The sequence below is a fragment of the Chrysemys picta genome, chromosome 1 (genome assembly GCF_011386835.1).
Source record: "Chrysemys picta bellii isolate R12L10 chromosome 1, ASM1138683v2, whole genome shotgun sequence".
NCBI lineage: Eukaryota > Metazoa > Chordata > Testudines > Emydidae > Chrysemys > Chrysemys picta.
In genome coordinates, this window is record NC_088791.1 from 30,686,266 (window position 1) to 30,706,137 (window position 19,872).

At 41.8% G+C, this 19,872-nt stretch overlaps 1 protein-coding gene across 1 annotated transcript in view; it reads right to left on the reverse strand.

Moving 5' to 3' along the window:
• Positions 1-1,650: 1,650 nt before the first annotated feature.
• Positions 1,651-19,872, reverse strand: part of REDIC1 (regulator of DNA class I crossover intermediates 1) — a 31,004-nt gene continuing 12,782 nt past the window's right edge. Inside the window, exons 6-13 of the mRNA XM_065554258.1 lie at positions 16,220-16,423; positions 14,526-14,659; positions 10,672-11,192; positions 10,329-10,401; positions 9,254-9,314; positions 4,400-4,466; positions 3,261-3,343; positions 1,651-2,874 (exon numbers count right to left, since the gene is read on the reverse strand). Coding sequence (XP_065410330.1) covers positions 2,254-2,874; positions 3,261-3,343; positions 4,400-4,466; positions 9,254-9,314; positions 10,329-10,401; positions 10,672-11,192; positions 14,526-14,659; positions 16,220-16,423 — 1,764 coding nt within the window. The 3' untranslated portion in view covers positions 1,651-2,253. The remainder of the gene's footprint in view (positions 2,875-3,260; positions 3,344-4,399; positions 4,467-9,253; positions 9,315-10,328; positions 10,402-10,671; positions 11,193-14,525; positions 14,660-16,219; positions 16,424-19,872) is intronic.

The following is a 19,872-nucleotide window of genomic DNA, read 5'->3' on the forward strand; positions in this document are numbered from 1 at the left end:
CCCCAGATATCCCCTTCAGAAGACTTCCCCAGACTGGATTAGGGATACTGGTGTGACCTCACCTTGCAGCCCCCAAAGAAGGAATTGGGTGGACTAAAGGGACAGTGCACCTCTCTATCTGAAGCCTAGCAAGGGAGGTACGTGGATCCCACTAGACTTTAAAATGAAAAGTAAGGGAGGGGAGGCTCTGCTAGAGGACCTGGGCAGCTTTAGATACAGTACCAGGCATGTAGGAGGAATTCCACTTCTGAGCTATGGAAGCAGAAATTGACTTTTCCTTTCCAGATATAGCTAATATTCAGAAAGGGAATCTAGCACCTGCCTTCCAGATTTGAACACCCTCAAAATTCAGGAGTGCTCAAGCTCAATTTGGGCAGCTGTTGCTTCATTTCTCCCAAATCAAATATACTGATCCACTGTAACTTGCTGTAGAAAAAGTAGGATAAAATTGAGCAAGAAATGCTTCCCAGTGGTTATTAGGATTGGAATGGCCATTTTCAACAGCCATTACTTTTTTTTTTTTTTTTAAGTTTTATTTGTTTAAAAGGAAGACAGTGATTGCATTGGCAAATTCCCTATAGAAACAAAGAGTGGAACAAAAGAATAATAAAGGCACCTCAACTTTTCCTCATTTATGTAGGACAGTCTTATAATTTGCATCCAGACATCCTCCAATCACACAAGCTGAAAATTGTTCCACTTTACTGCAGTTCTGTAACCATATGGGAACCAATCCTGTCTGTGTTCTGTGCACATCCAAAATTCCTGCTGAATGACCCGCCCTGGGAGCGAGTTACCAGTGACCCAGGGCTGGGACAGCAGGAGGGTGCAGGTTGGGGGGGAGAGCCCAGGGCTGGGGCAGCAAGGAGCAGGGGGAGCCCAGGGCTGGGGTGGCGGGGCAGCCAAAATTTTTTTTGCTTGGGGCAGCAAAAAACCTAGAGCCGGCCCTGCACACAAGATTTGTGAATGGGAAAAGGCCAATACCCTAAATTTTGGTGCTCTGAAAGTTCTGAAAGCACTTTTTTAGAAACATCCTAGCCCCGAACCTGCACATTGCTGAGCACTGCCAAGTTCCTTTTTTAAAATAGCTCCATATAAGTGTCCCTTAGCTCCAAACATAAAATATTGTAGAAAATGCAAACTATAGCTTAGCGATGTGCGTGGAGATAAATAACGTTCTGCTTACGCTGGAAAGGGATTTTAGCAATGTGGGATTGCCCACATCCCTTCAGCCAGGAATCCTTTCTAGTCAAAGCATGGTAAGAGGAGAAACTGACCTTATGGGGGTAGAACTAGTGCATCTTGCAACAGGGGTCACCAACAGGAGAAACCACAGCATATTACCCTTATAAAGAAAACCCACAGCACTGTTCACAGAAGAATTGCTAATGCATCTTTTGCCTAAACTCATTTCTCAACAAATGTGATCGCTGCAAGAAGGCAGGAGGCTAAAGCTTGAAAGGAAATGGAGACAACTCCAGGGGTGGCCTTTTCTAAACAGGACTGAGCTACACTGATGGGAGATGTGCACGTCTACTGTTGGTCATGAAGGTGAATAGAGGATTTCAGCTGTAGTCTGCATGGCCCCTTTCACGAGATCTACACTTTAAAGTGTGTGTGTGTGGGGGAAAATAAGTGTGAACAGTGTTATAGGAAATACAACTCTTTATTTTTCAAGATTTATGGATTAACAGAAATACTGAACTAAATAAGAAAAAGGTTAGAACTCAGCATTTTAATCGGCAGGCAAACTACAAAAAGATGAGTCTGTATTTGCAGTCAGAGCATAAACCTACCACTATTGCTCATTTTAATATGTTGTAATAATTTCAGTTTATTCTGTGTGCATAGATGTGAAGTTGCTGGGTTTTTTTAACTAAAAATCATAAAAATTGGATACATGTGTGTATAACCATGTGCATATTTTTGTGCACCAAGTGCCCTATCCAATGCCCTTGGAAGTCAATTGGAGTATTTACATTGACTTCAATAAGAACAGGATCCATCCCAAACCACAAAATATTATAACTGTATTGTGGAAATGTATCTAATGAATAAGGGCTATTTTCACTAAGCTACTATAAAATATTGAGAACACAGTAATAATAATTTGTAAAAGAATATCTTATCCAACAGCAAAAACCAAATGTACCAAATAAAAGGAAATAATGTACTGTGGAATGAATAAAATTCCCTAAGAGTACAGGGCTTTTTGATGTCCCCACAATATATTTAATAGGTTCTCCTTTGTACTCAGTTGCTCTCGTCTCTCTTTTTCATTATGTGAATGTAGTTCAGTACATCTACAGTCATCTTGTCAGGCAAAGTCAGATACTCAGTTTCAGGAGGAAATTCTGCAATAATTGGTGCATTGTCTGTACTTGAAGACCGAAATGCCTCATCTGCTGTAATTTCCTGCCCTCCAGTGGTATCTGCTTTACTAACATTAGTTAGTAGTTCAGCGCTGTGGACAGAGGAAAGATGATTTATACAGCAACATGCCTGTATTATATCACATTGTACGGCAGCATTTAATTTTTCTCCCCTTACAGTAGGGCTCTCAGTTTGTGACCCAGCATCACATCTTTCTCTGTGATTAATAGTCTTCCTTTTAAATGACGGGTGTGATGAGTTGGGCTGAGGCTGAGCAGCCTGGTCTTTATTTTCCTCCTCTGTTGCTTGTAAACTGGGCTCTGCCTGTTGCGTAATGTTGGCTTCGTTCATAGCAACACTAGTGCCGGGAGGGAAAAGCCAACTTTCTGTGCCAAAGCTAGGGTGTGGTCCTTTGCTTGTTGAAGCTGCAATTGGATTGGCACTGTTTACTTGAAAGGAGCTGTCAGAAAGACACTTTTCAGCTAGGTCGTCCTCTTCAGACTGTACAAACAGATTTGTATGAATGCAGTTGTACATAAGTCGCTACCACAACTACTGTAAGTAACGTGAAAAGGCTAGACTTATGATCGTCTTGTTCATGAACAGTTCTCTAATAGAAGGAACTGAGTGGAACTGTATTTCGTTAGATATTATCAAAATTCCCTATGGTCTAATATCCCTTACAGACAATGCAAATTACTGTTTAACTAAGCTATTTTAAAGCTTGGAACTGATTCTTTTTTATATTTCTCACAAGTGATTTTTGCTTGTATTAAGAAAGCTAATAACTAAGGTAATACAGCAAGGTCCTCTGCATTTGGCACGAGATAGCATGGTGGTAGAGCTCTTACAAATAAAAAGCATAAAGATAAAATTCCATTGCTTACCATCTCAGAACTAGTGCAGAAACAACTGTCTGTTTGCTTTGGAGAGTAACTGGGGGACTGACTGCTCAGTGATGATTCAATGTCTACAAAAGGAGCTTAGACTGAGAAAAATTAAGTTCAAACAAACAAACCTCTCATATACTGTATGCACCAGTACAACACTTTAAAATAAAATTATTTATAAATTGGGTCAATGTTAAGACACTATTTATAGTATTAAGGATTAGCTAATTCATTGTGCAGTACATTATAAAGTGCCTATTCTCCTCTCAGAATAGGTGGTGTCTCCTGGTAGAATCCATGGGAATTATATTCATGCACTAAAGCCCAAATTGTGCCATTAAAGTGCAGCCCTGTGCTGGGCACAGTGTGGAGCTGTACTGTCAGAGGCAAGCTCTATGGGGAGTGTGCCAGCTGCTGTACCTCATTGGGTATCTTGTACCCCAGGAGATGGGGATGTTCCTGGAAACCACAGACTTCATCTGTGCCCTGCTGCTACAGAGGGATAGGTGGGGGTGCAGACTCCTTGTAGACTCCTACCACTACCATGCCCCTGTGGAGCTGCAGGAAAGTCTGGCACTAAGAGGGTAAAGAGTCTAGTAAGATGCTATGGTTGAACTTCCAGTGCAGGGACTAATTCACGTCAAAACATTTTACAAAATTTTTTCAAGCTAATCATGGTCCGAAGGAAGGAGAAAGGAAGCAAATGAAAAAACTATACCTGGAGCCATCACCTTATACTATCAAATGCCAGACATTCATAGGCTTGTGCTGTTGTGTTCATAGTAGCATTGCTAAGCTGTCTAGTGGAATGTTGTTTTTTTTTTTTTTTACAATTACTACTGCTCGCAGAATTAGCTTTTTATGATTTTGGAGATGCCAATAGTAGCAGAAATGAGACAATGAAAAAATTACAGATGATTAATCACTAGGGAGATGCTAACTTTAATCTTTTTAGGTAAAAGCAATTAAAAGTATTTCAGTTGTGCACTAATGTTCCAATTTCTTAATTCACTGTTGGGTGAATCAGACATATTAGTAGCTCACTAAAAGTGATTACATCCTGTTTTCTTGACTTTAGATGTAGCTGTATTAGTTTTACATGGAGAAAAATCTACTTTAGAACTATGTATACTGACCCTTTTCCATCTTTCCAAGCTTTGAACACACTTCAAAATCACACTGTTCCTCCTCTGCTGTCAGAACCTTTTTTAAAAAGGGAAGTTAATACATTTTTCAGTCCAATAGTCATACTTTTCGTCACTGTATTCCTTTTTATAAAATCTCTTTTTCCTGTATCCCATTGGACGAGGATACTAGAAATCTCCATGATGGTTCTGCCATGCATCTAGCCTGACCTCCTAATGTGTCCAGCCTTCCCTCATAAGAACATAATAGCAGCCACATGGCAATTATCTAGTTCTCTTGGGGTTAATATTCCTCCACTTTATAACTTATCACTTCATTCACTGACTAAGAAATATAAATTAGTTGCCAGACCATTTATTGTAGTCGGCACAGGTAGTGCTGCCAATAGTTACGGTTTCCTGACACTTTCTATTGTAAACCCTTATTGTCAGTTGATTATAACTTGGCCACACTTCAGCCTTTTGGGCTGAAATCTTCCAGCATCAGGATGAATTTTTCTGGAAAATTTAAGCTAAAGTGGTTAGGCCATTGCCAAGATGAGAGAAAAAACATGGTTTGCCCATGTTAAAAAATATGCTTACATCCATTTAATTGAGAAGCTCTTGTGTCTCCATGCTTTGGAGCAGGGACCCTTAACATTTGGCATGTTTCTTGCCTTTTTCTTTTTGGTGAGTATATCTGAGGAAAGGACGCTGCCTTCCATTTTCCTGGGATCATTTTATCTGATGGTGGGCCCCACCTAGTCACATGGCTGTAACATTAGAGGAGTCTGCATGGCCAGCTTTTAATGTAGGGTAACCATACATTTCCCTATGCTGAATACAGGACACCTGGGAAAATTGCTCAAATCAAATTCAAGCGAGTTCAATGGCAATCAATCAGAACTATGCAGTACACCCCCCACACCACGACATGCTATAAAAACTCCAGGGCCCAGTGGGGGAAGGGGGAGTTTGGGGGTCTGGGCCAGCAGGGGGCTCAAGCTAGCTCCATATGGCAGGTCCAGGGAAGGAGTGCCACCTCCACCCCTTGATTCACTTCAGCAGCCCACCCAGCCTGTCTTGGTGGTGGTGGTGGTGGTGGGGAGAGGCACAACCAAAAGTTATAACTCAAAAGGTGGGGGGTCAGCTCAAAAAGTTTGAAAACAGCTCAGGGTGCTGGCAGGGGGTAGCTCAGGGTGCAGGGGGAGGTAGCTAGGAGCTGAGTGCAGGCACGGGGTAGCTCAGGGTGCAGGGAAGGGGTAGCTAGGGGCTGTGTGACAGGAGGGTCCCCCTACGGTCCCTGTTCCCTAAGGGCTCTGTCAGCCATGAAGCCAGGTCCCCAACCCCTGCAGCTCTTACCAGCTGAGTGAAAAAAAGGGGCTGGGAGCTGAGGAGTAGCTTCATCCCCTGCATCAGCACCAGCAGGAGAGGAGGGAACACCATGGCTGCCTGCTCCGCACTGCGTGGCTTTCCGCCCCCTGGCAACCCCCGTGGGGCTGATGGCAGGAGCTGGGGGCGGGGGGTGGAGCTGTCCCCGGGACTGCCCTGCACTTGCACTGCAATTTGGGGGGGGGCAACATCCCCGATGCCCCCAACCTTGCCCATGGGCTTAGGGAGCTTCTGCCCCACAGGGACCATCGGGAATCCGGGATTCAGCCCCACGGCTCCTGCCTTCAGCCCCACAGGGGTCACCAGGGCATGCATTCAGCCACGCAGCTCCCGGCTTCAGCGGGGGAAGGGACAGGGGACACCAGGGATCAGAGCTTCAGCCCAGTGTGTGTGTGTGTGTGTGTGCGCACGGGTGTGTGTGAGAGAGATCACGGCTTCAGCCCCACGGCTCCAGCCCTGGGAAGGGGAGTGGGCGTGCTAGGGAATCAGGGCTTCAGCCTCACAGCTCCTGCCTTCAGCCCCATGGGGGTTGCCAGGGCTCAGGCATTCAGCGCCTGCAGCTCCAGGCTTCAGCAGGGGGAGGAGGGATGCCAGGGATCGGGGCTTCAGCCCTGGGGGGGGGGGGAAATTGGGGCTTCAGCCCCACAGCTCCCACCTTCAGCCCTGTGGAGGGTGCCGGGGATTGGGGTTTCAGCCCCACGGGGGCACTGGGAGGTCAAGCTCTGGGTTTCAGCATTGGCGCCCAGTAAACCCCCTGAAAGGGCTTGTGGACCCCCCTTGAGAACTCCTGCTTTAGGTTTCACATGGGGAGGGGTGACACACACCCCTACCCTCCCCCCCCCCCCAGGGCTGCCTTTCCTCCTACCTGATGTCACCGCTTCCCGCCTCTCCACCTGGCATGAGACCGCCACATGCTCTCACTGACCAGCCACTGCCTGTCCGCACTCACCCGCCTGCCGCAAACGAGATGCAGCTGGGGCTGCGCTGACCAGCAGGGAAGCGGAAAATACCAGAAAATTTGCCCCCTTTTTATGTTTTTGTTTAAAAAGGTGGGACACCTGCAAGAGGGCTTAAATACGGGACTGTGCCATTAAAAACGGGACGGATGGTCACTCTGTTTTAATGGCAAAGCTCCAACCAGCCATAACCAGAGAACTTAAGTTGTAAAAAGAATTATGCTGCCACCAAATAATTTCATTGCCAAATATGGAGAAACACCAAGATAGTGACTGTGAAGGGGAGGATCCTACAGTTCCCAGTTCTCACAGAAGCGGTCTATGAGATCTGATTTGGAATTGAAACTAGCCCAGGAATCTACAAGGAACACAACTGAGAGGCTAGCATGCCAGAACCTTTGTAGAAGTGGCAGGGGGGGGGGGGGGGGGAGACAAGGCAAAAGTGCCCTTCCCTCTCTGCAGCTGGCTGCTCCAGTGGTGAGTCAGCTCCCCTATCTTCTGATGCTACAGCAGCTCCTAGTGGGCGAAAAATGTATTTGCAGCACCTCCCCAGCAGAATCTATTATTCTGCCGGGGGGAGGGAGGCGGTTTATAAAGGAGACATGAATTTTGTGTTTATTTTTGTTAAAAAGTTAGGGAGCCATGGCCCCCAGCCGCCCTGATTCTGGTGCTGAGAGGTACCAGGGGCCAGGAACCCCTTTCTGTATCCTTGCATCATATTTTGGATCAAGTGGTGAATGTTAAGAGCTCCATGTAAAGAACAACACAGAGGAAGCCACTGAAGTGCAGAAGTACTTTTGGGCCTACAAAACTCATGAACAATTCTACGTATTTTTGAATGCCATCTACTGGCCCCTTATCTATATAATGACAGGTTTCAGAGTAGCAGCCGTGTTAGTCTGTAGCCGCAAAAAGAACAGGAGTACTTGTGGCACCTTAGAGACTAACAAATTTATTTGAGCGGAAGCTTTCATGGGCTACAGCCCACTTCTTCGGATGCATAGACTGGAATATATATATACACACACACACACACATACACACATACAGAGAGCATGAAAAGGTGGGAGTTGTCTTACCAACTCTGAGAGGCCAATTAAGTAAGAGCTTGGCTGTAGACAATGGATCATGTGGTGTGTCCTGGATGGAAGCTGGAGGTATGTAGGTAAGTATAGCGGTCAGTAGGTTTCCGGTATAGGGTGGTATTTATGATACATCTGCATTTGCTCCAATCCCTCAGACAGAGACAAGCACCTACAAGATCTCTATCAAGCATTCTTAAAACTACAATACCCACCTGCTAAAGTGAAAAAACAGATTGACAGAGCCAGACGAGTACCCAGAAGTCACCTCTTACAAGACAGGCCCAACAAAGAAAATAACAGAACACCACTAGCTGTCACCTTCAGCCCCCAACTAAAACCTCTCCAGCGCAACATCAAAGATCTACAACCTATCCTGAAAGATGATCCCTCACTCTCACAGATCTTGGGAGACACACCTGTTCTTGCTTACAGACAACTCCCCAATCTGAAGCAAATACTCACCACCAACCACACATCACTGAACAAAAACACTAACCCAGTAAGCTATTCTTGCAACAAAGCCCGATGCCAACTCTGTCCACATATCTATTCAAGTGACATCATCATAGGACCTAATTACATCAGCTATACCATCAGGGGCTCATTCACCTGCACATCTACTAATATGATATATGCCATCATGTGCCAGCAATGCCCCTCTGCCATGTACATTGGCCAAACCGGACAGTCTCTACGCAAAAGAATTAATGGACACAAATCTGACATCAGGAATCATAACACTCAAAAACCAGTAGGAGAACACTTTAACCTGTCTGGTCATTCAATGACAGACCTGCGGATGGCAATTTTGCAACAGAAAAGCTTCAAAAACAGACTCCAATGAGAAACTGCTGAGCTGGAATTGATATGCAAACTAGACACAATCAGCTTAGGCTTGAATAGGGACTGGGAATAGCTGAGCCATTACAAACATTGAATCTATCTCCCCTTGTAAGTATTCTCACACTTCTTATCAAACTGTCTGTACTGGACTATCTTGATTATCACTTCAAAAGTTTTTTTCCCTTACTTAATTGGCCTCTCAAAGTTGGTAAGACAACTCCCACCTTTTCATGCCCTCTGTATGTATGTGTATATATATATATATATATATATATGTTCCATTCTATGCATCCGAAGAAGTGGGCTGTTGCCCACGAAAGCTTATGCTCAAATAAATTTGTTAGTCTCTAAGGTGCCACAAGTACTCCTGTTCTTATCTACATAGCTATTCACATATGCACAGCTATAGAGCAGGGAATGGTATGTGGCAACCTCTCACACAGTACCCACCCCTCAAACAGTAGCTGTCTACTGCTTTCTGGAGGTGCAGCAAAGACTCTGATCCAAAGTGTCTGGCACCAACATTTTGTAGTATATAGCACAAAAGTATATTTGTCTCCTTAAGCAAAAGTGAAGTAAAACTGTTTTACCTTTTCAAATCCAAAGACTTGTGAGCACTCACAAGTGAATTGTTCCTGAGGTGTACTGTCACTAAGGAATAAAAACAAAATAAGGTCCTAAGGTAAGAGATTCATACTGTGGTTTTCAGCATCTATTTACGCCTCAAATGAAAAATATTACTACTAATCTTACAGTCCACTTTGATTATTTTCATAAAACATAGCAATTTGTAAGCTCATGTCACTGCTCTCTACTTACAAAATGCATTCCACTATTACAATCTGTTAAAGTTATACGTTTTTTAAAATTCTCAAGATATAATACAAAGAACTTGATTTTATAAACATCATTTCTGTGGAACAGTATGCTATTAAAGATTACTGAAGACAATGCCACTTTGTAAAATGAAAAGATAGCTCCAGAGGAAAGACTGTAACATTGGGTACTTGTATCAGAGGAGTAGCCGTGTTAGTCTGAATCTGTAAAAAGCAACAGAGGGTCCTGTGGCACCTTTAAGACTAACAGAAGTACTGGGAGCATAAGCTTTCGTGGGTAAGAACCTCACTTCTTCAGACGCAAGTAATGGAAATACTTGGGTACTTGAGCAGCCTTGAGGTAACTGATGGGTCTGCTCAATAATGGCTATTTTCTTTAAAAATACACCTCTGCCCTGATATAACGCGACCCGATATAACACGAATTTGGATATAACACGGTAAAGCAGCGCTCCAGGCGGGCAGGGCTGTGCACTCCGGTGGATCAAAACAAGTTCAATACAACGTGGTTTCACCTATAACGCGGTAAGATTTTTTGGCTCCCGAGGACAGCATTATATCAGGGTAGAGGTGTATTGTCACACTGTCTATTTAACTTATTACCTTTAAAGCACTTTGCATTAGTTTGAGTATGTTTGCAGACTTATGGGCTGCAAAGCTAATAATCTTAAAGAAATTTTCATGTTCTTATACTCAGTGGGTAAAACTGTGGACCCACTGAAGTCAATTGGAGTTTTGCCACTGACTGCAGTAAAGCCAGGATTTCGCCCATCAAGTCTATCATATACAGATATCACCTTTTAATTTAACAATTGCTTATGAAACTTACTTATTCATTGTTGAATAATTCTGTATTTTTTTCTCTACGTTAATCTTGTGATTGTGGTGATTTGTAAATGCGCCTTAAAAACAAAAATTAAACCTTGAATTTAAAATACAATTTTGAATTAAAACAAATGATTCCATAACAATTTTGATCAGAAATTACTCTTAAATGACATATTAGCTCACAAGATGATTACCATTATATAATTTCACCTGAAACAAAAATACTGCAGTGCCTAGTTTCATAACATCTTTCTCACTGTGACATACAAATCATGTGGCTCACTAAAACAATGCCAAAAAGATGGAAGCATAGTATTTTACTTCCTTGCATCACTTATACTTACCTGTTCTTTCATATTTTGAAGGATTTTCTTGGTTTTCAGAAGATATAATGTAATAATGTCCATCAGGGTATTCTTTCAAGTCGCTTTTATTAGGCTGTTTATTTTCTTTATGGCTTGCACTTGAAATATTCTTACTTTTAAAGAAAGTCTGCTCTGGAACAGTGAAAATCCCTTTAAGGCATCTGTCTACAGTATACCTTTCAGTACATTTAGTCATGTTATAAATTTCTCTATTACAAGGGCTACATCTGTTGGATATTTCATTCATATCATCTGGATCTGTAAATAACTGGCTGATACTGGCTTGGTTAACAAAAGGACCACAATATTCCATGGAAGGAATATCATGAATCAGTGGCCTCTCATCTTCAGACAATGCTAGACCATTTTCATCGTGAGTGTCGTTTGCTGCTGTTTCTTTCACAATACCAAATAATGGCTCTTTTATTCTGTTGTTGCTTCCAGAATCTTTACTGGTAATTAAAGCTGGAGTATTACCAACAGAGTTTATATATTCTGGACTTTGAGGGAAAAAAAGAGAAAAAGCCTGCTCAGTTCAAAAGTAAGCAAAACACTAAATGCTTAAACATTAAATTACCAATTTTAAGTTAAGAATCTCAAAAAAACCTCTACTCTTTATGCTCTCCATACTTACTTCTATCAAAAACGTATGTTCTTTTAATGGATAAATTCTCCTGTATTGTAGATGTGGTTTTATAGTAAGGCAAAAAACATAGAACCTAGACCTGCAGCTTTAAAGAGAATTAGAATTCAGCTTCATGCCACCTCTGGACATAACAGGGGACCTGAGATGTATCCTCTTGCACAAAGAGCTGTGAATAACTAAATCAACCACTGTATGTCACTGCTGCTCCACTCATCTGAATTAGACACTGGACTGTGCACAACATCCAAATGCAAGACAATCTTCTTTAGGGTTTTTAAAAGGTGGTTTGTTCTTGTAGGGTACAATTCCCCTCCGTACAGAAGACCCATGAAAAGTCTCTGTGCCACTTAAGTCACTGTTCTTAAGTGGTGAATAGGCCTTGTGCAAGCTCTGTGGACAGAGGGAAATTTAATTTGTATCTAGTGGCAGTGATTTACATTTAGCATAGAAATTTTTAATAAACATACATTTTCTTTTGCCCATAGAACAGTCTCAGCCTACAGTAGGGGTGACATTAATGACCACTATAATTAAGGCTGCATAAATATTTCCATTCTAAGCTCACTTGAACCTTAATGAAATTTTCATCTTTCAAACTAAAACTTTCCAGCGTTGGATCCTGCCTGCAGGATAACTTTTTGGGGAGTCTAAGTAAATAAGTTTAACTGTTTTTGAGTGCATATGTCTTTTTTTCTGAACACCACACAACTTAAACATCTGGAAAAATCCCTCACTAGAGAGAAGTGTCTTGGTGTATTCTGGTGAAAATTGTTTTTGATTTTGACCAAGTGAAGAGCCCTTTGGAAAAAAAATCATGCATATAGCACATGTCCATGTACAGTAAGGAAGGATACATGTGCTCACGTGCAGCATAGGTTTTGAACAGAAATACAGAGGTATCTTAGTACAAATCCACATTGATGCTCTGAGAACTGACAAAAGCAAGAGAGTGCAAATCAATGGCTGATACGTCATCCTTGAGTCCTGTCACCAATGCAGGGCACAACTGCATGACAGTCAGAGAAAGAGAAATGTCCCAGTATTGCATACCATGGTAAAAGTTTTGGAGTGCAGGGCCGCCCAGAGGATTCAGGGGGCCTGGGGCAAAGCAATTTCGGGGGCCCCTTCCATAAAAAAAAGTTGCAATACTATAGAATACTATATTCTCAGGGGACCCCTGCAGAGCCCAGGGCCTGGGGCAAATTGCCCCAAATGCCCCCCTACCCACTGGGCGGCCCTGTTGGAATGTCTGTTGGGAAATACTAGAAATTGGACAAAGACCCAAAATGATTCTTGGGTGAAAGCAGTGTCCTCTGCTTATGTAAAATCTGGCAAACATTTAAGTTTTGAGAGACTAGCTACATGAGAGGAAGGAAAAATGTTATCTGCAGAAACCTATGACACATCTCTGTAAGAACATAACAGAACTGAAGCAACACAGAATGCAGGGGCTCTGCTCTTATGCTTTTGCCCTCCTCCCAGCTACTGTTTGCCACCCTCAGCTTCTTTTAACTACCTCTTATTCTGCTGATTTACCTTCCCTGCAGCTCCTAATTGGTCTCCTCTCACTTCATTTTCCCACTTTGTCCTGTCTCCTGGTCTTTCTTTCCCTCAAGTGGTATCAGTAATACCATGCTGTTTCTGAAATGGCCTTCAGTAGTGTTGGCCAAAGCTAACCTGTGAGCATTATAACACCGCCAAGTGACACTATTTAATGCTAAGTAAAAATAAGTGCTAATCTATGACCTAGTCTACTACTATTTAGAGTCATAGCCATCTGGCATTTGTACATTACATCCAAGTTTTTGGTTACTGCTTAATAAATAAATGCAAATACTCTAAATTGTTATTTAAAAAAACTCCTATAATGCCCCAAGTTTTCACTGTACCTTACAAACAATGAAAAACACATTTCCTACCTTGAACAACTGGCAGTCAAAGGCAAGATAAGATGTGGGACAACAGTTCAGATAAGAGGTTGTAGGGATAATAGATGAAGAGCATCAAGTATGGAGGAGGGAAGATATGAAGGACTGAGAGAAGCATTTCTTCAGCAAAGAGGAGGAAAGTGGTCCAAGCTTAAGGTGCAATCCTTGAGTGGGAGAAGGAGACAAAAGGGGAACAGTAAGAAGAGAGGATTGAAAAGAGCACAGGAGTGAAGGGGCATGAAGAAATGAAGGCGGAAATGTAGGTGAGGCAAGATTATGTAGAGCTTTGAATCTGATGCAATGAGGGCCAGGAAGTTAATGAAGGGATTCAAGGATGGGCATGATGTAGTCAGAGTGAGAGAACAGGAAGAGGACTTCAATCATCTGCATTTTAGATAGCTGGGGAAAAGGTGGGAGAAGTGAGAGGCAAAGATAAGTTAAATTTCTGATGACTGCGTCCGTCCAGTGTTCCTGTAGCTAGTGCTGCCTGCCACCAAGTGAGAAATCCACAGTCCCTTTCTTATAGGGACAAGCGAATAGACTGCGTGTACTTGAGAAGAGCTCCCATTATTGTGCTTCCCTGATCACGCTAGTCAGTGTTGGAACATGATGATGGATTCCAAAAGGCATTCTGTCTTGCCCTCCTCAGTCATATGGTGGACCAGGGACTTGAGAGCAAGTGAAGGAATAAACTGGGAGGAAAATTAGACTCCTTAAGAGCTCAAGAGACATGCAGAGAACCCCTGGAACAAACTTGAAATAAGATATTTATTATAAACTGCGTATGACCCTAAGCAGTCAGTTAATAGGTAAAGTTTTTCTCTTATCAGCACATTTTTCAAAATATATTTTATTTCATGTTTCTATTTCTCCTTTGTGAAAAGGGAATGATTTCATGAAAAAAAATTCAATTCTTAATTAGAGAAGGAAAGAATTATTTAACCAACAGGAGGCAGGTGCATGCTTTTGTTTGTTCTGCAAATTGCATGTGTAATGGAGGAATTCAGTGACACTACTGAATAATGTAGTGAGAAAATGAACAATTGAATCTAGGATATTGAACTAAAATAACTTTTTGATGTATTTCAGTAATTTGTAAGTAATCTGGTACTTTTGTCATTTACATTTCATCCCAACTTAATTTTCAAAGGCATTGAAGTACAATAAAAAATAATCAGATAATGAGTCTTGAAAGTCCTTTCTTTCTTATTTTTAAATGTGACTGTCTTTTTTTAAAAAAAAGCAAAATCTCTGCCTACCTATTCAATTTCTTAAACAATGTTCCCAATGGTCCTGCTGTATTGGACTTGCTAAAAATGCATTGCCTGTTTTGAGATTTTGAAACCCAAGGGTCTTGAGAGAGAATATTTCCTGGCTGAGAAAATGGTAGAAACTGCCAAAATATTAAATATAGAGAATAGTTAATTTTAATATTTAAAATGACATTTCACATTATATAACTATTGTGATTATTTTGAATTTTTTTACAATAAAATTCAACAAGACAATGTCCCTTCTATCTCTATGGGGAAAAACAAGATTTTATTCTAATACAGTTGAAAAAATGGAAGAATGCTATTTATTTCCATAAATTCATTATGGAGAAAAACATTCATTGTATTGCGCTATGTAACAGGTCAAATCCCACTTGCCTTATTCACAGAAGTGTCTCAATTGACTTCAGTGCAGGTCGTATTTTCAATACTGGCTGTCAGCCAGATTGCTGAAGGCCTTCAAATGTCCATCTAGCATCCAATGCCATCAGAACTACAAAGTTCTGACTTCCTGAACTTGCATTAAGATACCATCACTAATAGAATTTAAAAGGTTTACATGTGTGTGAAAAAATTATTTTCTAAAAAATAAAAATAATTTAGCAGGAAAAACCGCTCATAACTGCTATTGTATTCTTTCACATGATTTTTCAAATCTAAAACAAAATAAAACTACAAAATCAGATGGCCTAAGAATAGACAACTGTCATTAATTGCCTTAAAATGGCATATCAAAATATTGACTTAAGTTAAAAGGTATCCTCTGGAGCAGGAGTTCTCAAACTTTTTCAGAGCATTGAGAACATCTTAATAGAGAGATTGGGTAGGGGGATGGTGTGTTATCACAAATTAGATTGTACTTGGTTATGTGGGAGAGTAATATTAGGAAAATATTTCATGTATTTTAGCGGTCTTTCCTGTTTCCTGCTCCTGCATTGAAGTAGAGTCAGCACCATATTACCAGCCAGCTCTCCACAGAGTACTTGCCACTGTCGGTGTGTAGCCCATACAGCAGGGGTGGCCAACCTGTGGCTTGGAGCCACATGCGGCTCTTTGGAAGTTAATATGCAGCTCCTTGTATAGTCACTGACTCCAGGGCTGGAGCTACAGGCACCAGCTTTCCAATGTGCCGGGGGGTGCTCACTGCTCAGACCCTGGCTCTGCCCCAGGCCCTGCCCCCACTCCACCCCTTCCCTCCCCTGAGCCTCCCATGCCCTCACTCCTCCCCCCCTTCCCCTCAGAGCCTCCTGCACACCACAAAACAGCTGATCGGGAGGGGGAAGCGCTGATGGGTGGGGCTGCCGGTGGGTCGGAGGCACTGGGAGCAGGGGTGGGGGAGCTCAGGGGGGGCTGCTGACATATTACTGTGACTCTTTGGCAATGTACACTGGTAAATTCTGGCTCCTTCTCTGGCTCAGGTTGGCCACCCCTGCCATAGAGCTTGCTTAGCCTTTACACTATCCTTATGTGTTCATGAGTAAGAACTCAGAGAAAGTTCTGCGTATTCATAAAATCAAGCTGGGCTTATTTTCAAACCAACCAATTGTTTAAAAAAAATAATGTCACTCTAAATGTAGCTTGCACCAATCAGCAAGAAACCTTCTGCCATTTCACTAGACCCATCCCAAAAGAAAAAATGTCATTTAATAGAATTCCTCTGAAATGACAACATATCAAACCTGTTTGCTCTGTTTCTCCTCTTCGTAGGTCACTTCCCAAGGACTGCATGCTAGGTTCATTCTGAAATTTTGTTCTGGAGATTGTTTGTAATTAGAAGACCAGGAAACCGAAGAGGACACTGGATAGGAATTACAGTCTGCTGCTAGATTGTACAGATATTCAAGACTAGAGTCTGTGCAAGTTGATTCCATAACCTGTGATAACTTAAGTAAAGCACAACAGACATTTTATTTATCTAAACATTTGATTTAACATTACACTTTCAGTAAAATTCTGTATTTTACAGAATACATTACACATGTAACTACTACAAGAAAAATGTAAACCTGTGTGACTTATCCATATATAAACTTTTTCATGAAGAAAAAGAATTCTGCCAATGCCCTGTTTCAGCAGTGCACTTATGCACATGCCTAACTTTATGCATGTCCCTAAGTGCTATGATGAATGGAGGTGGACTTAAACATGTCTTTAACTTTAAACATGTACTGAAGTGCTTTGCTGAGTTGAGGCTTAAATTAACAAAATGGAATATTTTTCTCTCTAGCCTGGAGAGCTGTCTTGTGGGAGGGAGGGTGCCATGTTGGCCCAAGCCGGTCAGCATATAAAGGAGATTTGGAGGCAGACTGGGTGAAGTGCCATGGGATCTGCAACTACAGAGATCCTGGTGGCCCTTACACCCAGCATAAGGAGCACATAGTGGCAAGGTCTTCTGTTCAAACTAATGGACAATGCCTTTGCATTGCAATCCGATGGCTTGCCATAGGCTGGAGATTGTGAATCTTCAGACCCACTCTCTCTGCTTAGTACTTTGTACAAATCCCACTTTTTCAGGCTTTGTGGGGATGGATAAATTTCACCCAATGCAATTATTTATTTTTAATAGTTTTTTAGCCCAGCGTCTCCATTTTTGGATGCAAACAAGCATGCAGGTGCAAATGCTGGCGCACACTTTTCAAAACAGCCTGACACCTGTACGTGCACAGTGTTAGCAAGTATTTGCACATATAAAGAGCAGGCACAGATCTAGGGTGACCAGATGTCCTGATTTTATAGGGACAGTCCCGATATTTGTGGCTCTTTTTTGTTTTTTTTAATATGGGCTCCTATTACCCCTCACCCCGTCCCGATTTTTCACACTTGCTATCTGGTCACCCTACACAGATCTGTACATGCAAGTGAAAGTCAGGCAGAGGCCCAGATGACAATCTGCTCCCATGAGTTCTGGACATTCTATACCAACCTAAAATAATGGCCTCTCTCTCTCTCGCCAACTAGTATGAGGGATACAACTGTAGTGGAAGAGTTTTACTAAAGTAATGTCTAGGAAAGTAATTTATTGCAAGCTGCGATCTTTGTAAAATACATTTTCATAGCCAAACACCTAACCTAGACCAAGTAATTCTCCTTTGCTCAAAAAAAGGATTTAATCCTACAAATAGGTCTATCTTTCTTACTCTGTCTAAAAAACTTGGCCCAACTGCATGACTTTAGGAACAATGGATCAAATTCTCCACCAGCATAACCGCACTGAACTCAGTGGATTATGTCAGTAGAGAACTTGGCTTAATTGCTAGGTCTAGAGAGATTTTCTCTCTTTAATCATAGAAGAATCTGTGTTTAGTAGCTGCATTTAAGCGGCTGATAACTTTATTCAAAGGATGCTTTTCACACAAACTATTAGAAGTGTAACATTTGCACAGATCTAATACTTCAATATCTGCATTCTAAGGCAAAATGATGGTTGAGCTTTGTTGTGACACACTGGGGACAACATGGTTTGTTTAGCCTAGACAGAGAGAAAGGGCCTAATTGAGCAGAGCACAAGTCCTAGTGGTCCCACCTATAGGCCTGATTCACTTAATGGATTCTTTTGGTGCAAGAGGACACAACCCAGGCTCTCAGTTGTTGACAGTCTAAAGAGTGCAGTGTTATGAATTGCCAGCAATCCCTGCTACACCAAGGAGCCTGGTAGTGGGCCAGCACAGTTGCAAAAGTGGGTTGAGGTAGGGCTAGGCCTTCTGGAGAAGTGCTGATTCAGCTTCTTTCATAGGCATCTTCTAGCAGTGAGCCTCCTGTGGATAATAAAGCTATCCTTCCATCTCCTATTCAGCTGCACCCATCAGTACATGGGTTTGCAAGTTGCTAAACCATGGTTATCACCTCGTTTGGACCATCTAAAAGAAGGCAAACAAACCATGTTTTAACTATGGAACTCCTTTAAAATATCCATGAGTTGGTGACATCAGATTTTATCCTCCCACTTCTCTTCTTGGGTAAGATTCAGGAGGGCTAAAAAAAATTCCCTCTCTATATTTTTAAATAATTTTCCACTATTAAAGATAATTCAGCTCAAAAAGTGATCAACACTCTATAGCTCATTTAAAACTCTGGCTGGAAATCAGGATGTCTGCATGCAAATAGTCTAATTTTGCTCACTGATGCACAGGTATAGGTCTCCCGTTAAGTAAAATAGGCGCTGCACTCGCATATGAAAACAGAATTCAGCCTTACATTTTTAATCTATAGTTCTACTTGTCACCAAAGGTTGTCTGTGGCTGACTGGAAACAGGTTTAAGAGAGCCCACTCCCTTTAGTGGAGCATACAGAATATCCTCTTCATGACCCCAATTCAGGATAGCATCTCTTTTCAGGAAAGCACTTAAGCTTGTGCTTAAGTCCCACTGACTTCAATGGGATTTAAGTATGGTCTTAAATTTAAACATATAATTAAGTTCTATTCTGAATGGGGTGGATTAAATCATGTCCTTTCCTGAACCTGGGCCTAATTAAGAGTCCATATGTGAACATTACTGATGGCCCACTACACTACAAGACACATTTTGCCACTCTTACTCATGCTGAGAAGTACTTTGCTCCTAAAAAAGACCCACTGAATTGATGAAACTGAGCAGGCTTATTGGTTTGAATCTTAATGGGCATCTGACTACATAGAAACATTCAGCACCTCCAAACCTGACAACTGCAAAAAAGCTTAATTGCTAGGCCAGAGCCTAACCTCATATAGAAAGTTAACTATTTTACACTACAACAGAAGAAATAATTACTGGATCTTAAAAAATAATGATCTTTCCCATAAGTATATAAAACAGTGAAAGTAAAAGTGAGGCTAAATTAGTCTATTAACATTATCCAGTGGCATCCATTAAAAGACGAGGTGATGTGCAAGATTCCCCTCTGATCCCACATCTTTTTGGCAAATGCCTTTAAAGACTGCACAGATTTGTTTATGATAGATTAATGACATCTACCCTAAATTCAATATACTTTTGGAAATGCTTGTTATGGATTTTTCAGGGACAAATTCTCTTCTCAGTTATACCCCTAGAACCCCATCAAGTTGAACAGGTGTAGTGGAAGCAGAATTTGTTTCAAAGTGTTTTGGGAGACAAGATTTGAGGGCCCGATTTGAGGAGAAATTTGATTTCTATAACCCTGCCCTTTCCCTGTTTATCTTCCATTGTCAAGTTACCTCCCATCCCCCAGGCTCTGCCAGTGCTCCCAACTTTGTCTGCCAATTTCTTAACTTCTTACAATGACCTCTGTGTCTTCTTCCACGTGACCTGCTATGTGTGGTACACTCCTCTGAATTCATCCTCACAGCCCATACCCTGTCCACGTTTAAAAATTC